This window comes from Scheffersomyces spartinae, assembly GCF_019049425.1.
Source record: "Scheffersomyces spartinae strain ARV_011 chromosome Unknown scaffold_35, whole genome shotgun sequence".
Classification (NCBI taxonomy): domain Eukaryota; kingdom Fungi; phylum Ascomycota; class Pichiomycetes; order Serinales; family Debaryomycetaceae; genus Lizanozyma; species Lizanozyma spartinae.
This window is the reverse complement of record NW_025065082.1, coordinates 25,643-34,609: the sequence shown is the minus strand read 5'-3', so window position 1 is coordinate 34,609 and position 8,967 is coordinate 25,643. Positions and strand designations below refer to the sequence as shown.

The window sequence follows — 8,967 nt, the reverse complement described above, 5'->3', positions numbered from 1 at the left end:
TATTTAATAAGAACATGGTATAGTTTATTTTAACATATAAGATATAAATCCCCCCCCCCCTAAAAAAGGGGGGTAATACATATAACCCTTAAATAATAGGGGTTATATATTAATAATATCTGATAAACTATATTATTATATTGGCAACAGTAATTACTAACTTATTATCTGCTATACCATTTATAGGAAATGATATTGTTCCGTTTATAACTCTTCCACCATTATATTTTATATTTATATCTATATTTAATACCTCACATAATCAGAATGATAAATTAACTGATGATAAATTAACTGATGATAAATTAAATTTATTATTAAAATTCATAGGTTTTATAGATGGAGATGGTTACATTAGAGTAACTAAAAAATCTAAGTTAAATAAGAATAAGATGTTAATAGATTCCCCCCCTATGGGGGGGGATATATCCCCGAAGGGAATAGATTATATTTATATCTCATTAGTTATAAATTTAAATGAAAATGAATTAGATTTATTAAATTATTTTAAATCAGAATTAAATATAGGAAATGTATATTGTATAACACCTAAAAAAGGAAATAAGTTAGCAAGATTAGAAATAAATAAAACTGATCTTAAAAATAAATTATTACCTTTATTAAATAAATATGATATACATTTTTTAACTCTAACTAGACAAAAACAATATTTATTAATGAAATATATATTTGAAAATAATATAATATTTTATAAAGATATAATTAATAATGATAAAATTAATAATTATATTGAAAATAATATAATTAAATATGATTTTGATAAATTATATTATTTTAATTATTGATTAGTTGGATTTACAATGGCAGAAGGTTCATTTTGTAGTAAAAATAATAAAGATATGTGTTTTCAATTAAAACAAAAATATAATTTTAATTTATTTAATAGTATAAAAAAAATACTTAATTTAAATAAATGTATAAGTATTAATAAAAATAAATATATACAATTAAGTGTATCTTCTGTAAAAGATATACAAAAGATTATTATATTTTTTGATAGTTATAAATTATTAGGTTATAAATATATACAATATAATAAATGATTATGAGATTTAAAAATTAATAATAGATATAAAAATATAAAAATATAGAATACCCCACTATTGAAAGGGGAATTTCCACTTACCTTTATATACATTATAAACATTATATATATTATATAAAGGGGGATGGTTATTTAAAAAACATAAAATGAGCGGCCTTATATTGTAAAATATAATGAAAAATAAGGTGAATTATATAAAACTCCTTATAAATTAAGGACAATATATAGCGAAGTATATTCTATATGAATAATATATATATTATCTTTTTAAGATGAGATATATCCCCCCCCCATATAATAAGGAGGGGAATATATATTATAAGGAATATAAACGTTTAACGACTAGTTAATGAGTACATATAACAATATTTAACCAAGAGCGCCTTACATCCTTTTATAAAGGATGATGAAATAGTCTAATCTTATAAGTAATTATAAGTAAATATGTTTAAATAACATATAAAATGGTGGTTTTATAAGTCATTTGAGGAGGATTTAGTGTATCTAACCCAACAATACAAAGATTCTTTGCATTACATTTCTTATTACCATTTATATTAGCTGCTTTAGTAGTTATGCATTTAATGGCATTACATTTAAATGGATCATCTAATCCATTAGGTATAACAGGTAATATTGATAGATTACCTATGCATCCTTATTTCATATTTAAAGATTTAATAACAGTATTTGTATTCATTTTAATATTTAGTTTATTTGTATTCTTCTCTCCTAATACATTAGGTCATTCTGATAACTATATTCCTGGTAACCCTATGGTTACTCCAGCTTCTATTGTTCCAGAGTGGTATGCCTATAAAGATGCCACTTAATCTTGCTATATGCTGAAAACTCTTTTATATTATTTAAGACTATCAGCAGGAAACCAAAAGATTATAATTAGATGATCCCTCCCCACCTACGGTGAGGCATACCTCTAATAAATTTAATCTTAGTAGGATCCTCAGAGACTATACGCGAGACAATTTAAATAAATGTCCATCTCTCCCCCCCCCCTTCAAAGGGGGGGGGGAGAGATTCATAAATTGAATATATAGTCCAAACATAATAGTAATATAAACCCCCCCACCTTATTATATGGGGATTATATTATGAGATGTATATATTGATTCTATTATTTATTTTATTTCTACTTTTGTATTATTATTTGCTTCTACTAAGGGAATAAGTAGATTATCCTCTTCAAAAAGAAGATTAATAAAAATACCTGGTGAAGTAAAGGAAATATTAATAGGAATATTACTTGGAGATGCTCACATAGCGAAGAGATCATCTACAGGAAATTCTAGATTAATTTATGCTCAAACAGCGTTTAAACATAAAGAGTATTTTGATTATGTATTAAGTTTTTTCTTAGATTTTTGTACAAAAGATTATTCACTTCAAACTAGAATTATAGTAGATAATAGATCTCATAAAAGATATAATGCTATTTCTTTTACAACTATGCAACTCCCTTGTTTTAATGAATATAGAGAAATGTTTTATAAATTAAATGTAAAAGTAGTACCAGAAAACATATATAAATTATTAACCCCTAGAGGTTTAGCTTTTTGAATTATGGATGACGGAAGTAAACAAGGTAGTGGTTTACATTTAAGTGTATATGGTTTTTCTGATACAGATGTAAATAAATTAATGTTTACTTTACAAGATAAATTTAATCTAAAATGTTCTATTCATTATAACAGGGATAAAAAACCTATAATTTATATCTTTAAAGAATCTATGGATACTTTAATAACATTAACTAAACCTTATTTTATTAAGGAAATGTTATATAAATTAGGTTTATAAAGTAATACAATATATACATTAAAGATTTAAGATCTATTACCTTTCTATGCTATATTAAGATCTATACCTGATAAATTAGGAGGAGTTATTGCTATGTTTGCAGCTTTATTAATATTATTAGTATTACCAGTTACTGATAGATCAGTAGTTAGAGGTAATACTTTTAAAATATTATCTAAATTTGCATTCTATTTATTTGTATTTAACTTCTTCTTATTAATGAATTTAGGTCAATTACATGTAGAAGTACCATTTATTGAATTAGGTCAATATGCTACTGTTTTCTACTTTAGTTATTACTTAATCTTAGTTCCTGTTATCTCTACTATAGAAAATATTTTATTCTATATCGGTAATAAATAATTTATATATATTTATACCTTTGGTTATTATCTATTAAATATATATCTTATTATTTATACATGAAAGATTAGGAATAAAGATTAATAACAGTTAAATTATTCATATATATTCACTCCTCCCCTTTATTAGATAGATAACCCCTCCTATGGAGTAGTTAATTACTACATGATAACATGGGTTATATATAAGGTCAATAAGGTAGAAGAAGAGAATAGGTATATATCCCCGTAGGGCATGTTTTGTAGTTTAAGGGTAAAACTCCATTCTTCTAAAGTGGTTATCTGGGTTCAATTCCCAGCAAAACATATAAAGGTTATTCGATTAGTGGTAAAATCACGGATCTTACACATCTGAGCCATAGGTTCAATTCCTATATAACCTATATAAATAAACTCCCCTTTGCAATCATAATGTTTTAGTAGTAAAGATGGAGCTGATATTTTGATATACCCTTTACCCGGGAGGGTTATATATAAGAGTATAGCTCAATGGTAGAGCACGTGTCTTCAACACATGTAGTGGTAGTTCGATTCTACTTACTCTTGTAAAATATCCTCCTATGGAATATAGGGGGGGAGGTTATATATAAATAAAGCCTTTGTAGCTTAATAGGTTAAAGCATTCGCTTGAAGCGCGATTGATGTGAGTTCGACTCTCAACGAAGGCATTTTATCCCTTTATTATATATATACTAAATGGAGAGGATATAAGAAGGGTATATAGGGGGCTGAGAAAGTCGTCTAAGGGTAAGACATTTGCCTTTTAAGCAAAACATAATGGTTCGAATCCATTCTTTCTCATTAGTCTTTAAGTTTTATTTATTATATATTAATATATGCCTTACGAGGATATATAGACCTATAGGACTATATAATAGAATATTATATAAATAAATTAATAATAATAATAATATGACTAATAATATAAGAGGTTATATACAATTACATCCTTTTCATTTAGTAGGACCATCACCTTGACCAATATTTACATCATTTAGTTTAATGGATTTAGGATTATCAATAGCATTAACATCACATGGATATATGCCAAATACTACTTTTATATTTATAAGTATAATAACAGTATTATATAGTATGACTTTATGATTAAAAGATATAATAGCTGAAAGTACTTATTTAGGTAATCATACATTAGCTGTTAAAAAAGGTTTAATGCAAGGTTTCTTATTATTTGTATTAAGTGAAATATTAATATTTGCTTCATTATTCTGAGCTTATTTACATTCAGCTTTAAACCCTTCAGTTGAAATAGGTATGACATGACCTCCTGTAGGTATAGAAGCTATCTCAGCTGCTGAATTACCTTTATTAAATACTATTATCTTATTAGCTTCTGGTGTTACTATCACTTATGCTCATCATGCTTTAATTAATGGTAACTTTAAAAATACTTTATATGGTTTCCTTTATAGTACTATCTTAATAGTTTTATTTGTTGTATTCCAAGGTTTAGAATACTCATACGCTACATTTACTATCGCTGATAGTGTTTATGGTTCTACTTTCTTCGCTTTAACTGGTTTACATGGTATTCATATGGTTATGCTAGTTATTATGTTAACTGTTTGTACTTGACGTATTTACAACTATGATGTTACTAATACTTCTCATGTTGGTACTGAAACTACTATTCTTTATCTTCATGTTTTAGATGTTATCTGATTATTTATTTATATCATTGTTTATTGATGAGGTGCTTAATCTTACCCTTCATCTCTTTATATATATATATATTTATATATATATATATTATTATATATTTATTCATACTAAATGCCCCCCTCTTATTGAGGGGGTTAATTCCGTTATCCCTTTGTGGGGGGGGGTAATACCTTTCTGGTGGATAAGGGTTAAGATATATAAAAGCTAAAAGAAGGGTGGAAATAGAGAAGGTAGATATTGAAAATAGGTATATGAAAAAAATATTATTTTAAGGAACATAGGACTAATATTTAGAGAGATAAAAAGGTTAAATAAGACCGATCTAATCATGAAAATGAGAAAAGGAAACAAGTGGAATGAAACATCTGAGTAACTTGAGAAGGAACCAACAGGGATAATATGAGTAACGGTGAGTGAAAGTATTAAAGTCTAAAAGTATCATCAAGAGGTGAGAATAAAGTAGTATCTACTACTAAGACTAAAGATAAATATTAAGAGAAAGTACCGTAAGGGAAATATGTGAAATAGAATAATAGAGAGCAGTCATAGTATGGCGTACCTTTTGTATAATGGGCCAGCAAGTTATATATATTAGCGAAATAAAAAATTATAAAATAAATAAATAAATATAAAACATAAATAAGTTAATGTATATAGGCCCGAAAGCAGACGATCTACATATCTCCAAGTGTAATATATATATATGTAAAAATATATATAATTATGACTGTATAGGTGGATGTTGCAATATTCTCTAGAGAGAGGTGTGTAGTAGTGAAAGACAAATCTGGTTTGCAGATAGCTGGTTTTCTGCGAAATATATTTTAGTATAGCCTTTATCTTATATTACCTGGTACAGCACTTAAATTATAAATATGAAAACCCTTTGGGGGGTTCATATCTTAGGGGATTTTAATAAATTTTACTAAGAAATTTAAACCTCGGAAACAGGAAACCATTTAATAATATCACTTTAATATTATTATAAAGATAAGGAGTCAGACTTATTGCGATAAGGTAGTAGGTCGAGAAGGAAACAACCTAGATTATTAAATAAATGTCCCAAAAAATATATTAAGTGAACAAAATCAATTAACTTTAACCCTCCATATGGAGGGTTAAAGATATATATATATATTTATAGATTAGACAATCGGATAGTGGGTTTGACAATAATCACCTAAAAATGAACATGTAACAATGCTCCGATTAGAAATAATTAATTGAAACAATATACGGGTCTAAATATATTACATAATAATAAAGATAATATATATATATTTTATATATATAAATTATAAGGTAGCAGAATATAGAATGAAAAAATATATAAAAAAGATATATAAAATTCTAAAGAGAATGCTGGCTTGAGTAACGAAAGATAGTAAAAGACAATCCTCTAGAATCATAAGGTTTAACAATAAACTAACGGTCCCTAAGATGAAATTATAAAAGATAAATTGATGGGAGAGAGAACAAGAAAAGAGAAGAACCGTACTGTAGACCGACACAGGTATGATAAAGGAGAATGGGATAATTGTTTTGAATGAACTCGGCAAATAAAAGTGATTAAGCTTAAAGTCGTGCGACTGTTTACCAAAAACACAGCCTACTGCAAATTAGAAATAATCAGTATAGTAGGTGAAATCTGCCCGGTGTTTGCTTAATAAGATATTAACTAAAGGAAGATATTGAAAAAGCGAATAAACGGCGGTCTTATTTTGAGGATCCGAAGGTAGCGAAATTCATTGACGCATAATTGGTGTCCTGCATGAATGAATAAACGATGCGACAACTGTATCCAAAACAAACCCAGTGAAATAGCAATCGCGGTGAAGATGCCGTGTACCCGTAGATTGACAAAAAGACCCTATGCAGCTTTACTATATCTTTATATTGATCTTCTTCTTATATTTTTATCAGTATACTAGGTTATATTTATTTATAAATTAAATGAGATACCTACATTAATATTTAAGAATCTTATCTATTTATATATATATTTATTATATATATATATGTTTTAATAAATATATAAAACATATTAATAGTGACAGTGTAAAGTGGTTAGTTTCGATGGGGCGTCGACATCAGCGAAAGCATCTGATGTGTCTATAAATTAATAATTATTATAAAGATTTAATCTTAAAATAGTATATATAGCTACGTACAATTTTACTATTAAGAAAATAGAAAGTTAATAAACTTATTAAAGGATAACAACATAATTGTGCGATGATAATAACACTAACAAGTGAAATTAGTACTTACGTAGAGTGTAGTGAACAGGCATATTCAATAGATATGGATGTCGATAACGGATTAAAGTTACGCTAGGGATAACAGGGTAATACCGCAATAGAGTTGCTATCGTCAGCGGTGTTTGCCACCTCGATGTCGTCTAAACTCTTCCTCCCGGATGTAGTTACTGGGAAGGGTAGGACTGTTCGTCCTTTAAGGAGTTACTTGAGATGGGTTAATTACGACGTGAGTCAGTAATGATTTTATCATCTATGGGTTTTTTTCTTATTCATAATCTCGATTGTACGAAAGGATAACGAGGTTGTTTCCTATGGTTAAGTGGATATTTTTATATATATTTATCACTAAAGCTAAGAAATTGAGGATAAATATTGATAGCCTATCAAATATTAAGCCCATTGAATAAGTTAATATATCATATTATACTAATATGTTTTTATACTTATATATCTTATATATATTTATAATTTATTATTTCATATACCTTACAATATATTACTCCGTTACCCACCCACAAAGGGGGTGGGTAGCCCAAAGGCTATATATCCCCCGGAGGGTATATATTTTTTTTTATCTACCCTTATAATTTATAAGAGATAAAAAAGTAAGGGATTATAGATTAATAGGTAAATCATTCGCTTTGCATGCGAATAATATCGGTTCAATTCCGATTGATTCCATAAATTAATGAAATATAAAACCTTGAGGGGTAAAATATAAAAAATATAAAAATGATTTGATTAGACGTACCTACACCTTGATCTATGCGTTTACAAGATGCAGCAACACCTAACCAAGAAGGTATACAAGAATTATATGACCATATAATGTTCTATTTATCTTTAATATTAGGTTTAGTATCATATATATTATTTGTTATTATTAAAGATTTTAAAAATAATAAATTTGCATATAAATATATAAGACATGGACAAACATTAGAAATAGTATGAACTATATTCCCAGCTATAATATTATTATTAATAGCTTTCCCTAGTTTTATATTATTATATTTATGTGATGAAGTTTTAACACCAGCTATGACTATTAAAGTTATAGGTTTACAATGATATTGAAAATATGAATATTCAGATTTTGTATCAGAAACAGGTGAAACTATTGAATATGAATCATATATTATACCTGATGACATGTTAGAAGAAGGTCAATTAAGATTATTAGATACTGATACTTCTATTGTTGTACCTGTTGATACTCATATAAGATTCTTAGTAACTGCTAACGATGTTATACATTGTTTCACTATACCTTCATTAGGTATAAAATTAGATGCTACTCCTGGTCGTCTTAACCAAGTTAGTGCTTTAATTCAAAGAACTGGTGTTTATTATGGTCAATGTAGTGAATTATGTGGTGTTAACCACGCTTTAATGCCTATAAAATTAGAATGTGTATCTATTAACGATTTCATAGAATGATTAGGTGAAAATGAATAATATTTATCTTATTTAAAGGTAAGTTAAATATTAAATAGGTAACCCCTCCTCTTTCGGAGGGTATCTCAAAGTAATAATATAACCCTCCCCCTTTTTGAGAGAGTGTATATAAACCCTATGGAGTCATATATACTCTCCCTTTTATGAGAGGGGTTATATAAGAGAGTTAGTTTATATGTTTATGTAGCTTAAAGGTAAAGCAGTGTACTGTTAATACATCGATTCTAGTTCAATTCTAGACATGAACGTATTAGTATGAATAAACTTGTTATATATAATCATATAATTTCCCCGGGAGGAGATATCAAACCCCACGAAG

At 27.2% G+C, this 8,967-nt stretch overlaps 4 protein-coding genes and 5 non-coding genes across 9 annotated transcripts; all 9 read left to right on the top strand.

The window, feature by feature from the left end:
- Positions 1–266: 266 nt before the first annotated feature.
- KQ657_003595 (uncharacterized protein) lies at positions 267–806 on the top strand (the record flags this gene model as incomplete). Its single annotated transcript, XM_043194298.1, has 1 exon — positions 267–806. A coding segment is annotated over one exon (540 nt), but the record flags the coding sequence as incomplete, so codon positions are not given.
- A 609-nt stretch (positions 807–1,415) lies between these two features.
- KQ657_003594 (uncharacterized protein) lies at positions 1,416–1,899 on the top strand (the record flags this gene model as incomplete). The annotated part of the gene is made up of 2 exons (XM_043194297.1): positions 1,416–1,419; positions 1,637–1,899. The coding sequence occupies 2 exons, from the start codon at positions 1,416–1,418 to the stop codon at positions 1,897–1,899; spliced, it is 267 nt and encodes an 88-aa protein (XP_043046860.1).
- Positions 1,900–2,178: 279 nt separating this feature from the next.
- KQ657_003593 (uncharacterized protein) lies at positions 2,179–3,247 on the top strand (the record flags this gene model as incomplete). The annotated part of the gene is made up of 3 exons (XM_043194296.1): positions 2,179–2,185; positions 2,670–2,675; positions 2,916–3,247. The coding sequence occupies 3 exons, from the start codon at positions 2,179–2,181 to the stop codon at positions 3,245–3,247; spliced, it is 345 nt and encodes a 114-aa protein (XP_043046859.1).
- A 235-nt stretch (positions 3,248–3,482) lies between these two features.
- On the top strand, positions 3,483–3,553 carry KQ657_003592. Its single transcript has one exon. It is a non-coding gene; the product is annotated as a tRNA-Arg (tRNA).
- Positions 3,554–3,841: 288 nt separating this feature from the next.
- KQ657_003591 lies at positions 3,842–3,914 on the top strand. Its single transcript has one exon. It is a non-coding gene; the product is annotated as a tRNA-Phe (tRNA).
- Positions 3,915–3,976: 62 nt separating this feature from the next.
- KQ657_003590 lies at positions 3,977–4,047 on the top strand. The gene has a single exon. It is a non-coding gene; the product is annotated as a tRNA-Lys (tRNA).
- Positions 4,048–7,799: 3,752 nt separating this feature from the next.
- KQ657_003589 lies at positions 7,800–7,871 on the top strand. Its single transcript has one exon. It is a non-coding gene; the product is annotated as a tRNA-Ala (tRNA).
- Positions 7,872–7,878: 7 nt separating this feature from the next.
- Positions 7,879–8,630, top strand: COX2 (cytochrome c oxidase subunit 2; the record flags this gene model as incomplete). Its single annotated transcript, XM_043194295.1, has 2 exons — positions 7,879–7,900; positions 8,284–8,630. The coding sequence occupies 2 exons, from the start codon at positions 7,879–7,881 to the stop codon at positions 8,628–8,630; spliced, it is 369 nt and encodes a 122-aa protein (XP_043046858.1).
- A 195-nt stretch (positions 8,631–8,825) lies between these two features.
- On the top strand, positions 8,826–8,896 carry KQ657_003587. The gene has a single exon. It is a non-coding gene; the product is annotated as a tRNA-Asn (tRNA).
- The last annotated feature ends 71 nt before the right edge of the window (positions 8,897–8,967 follow it).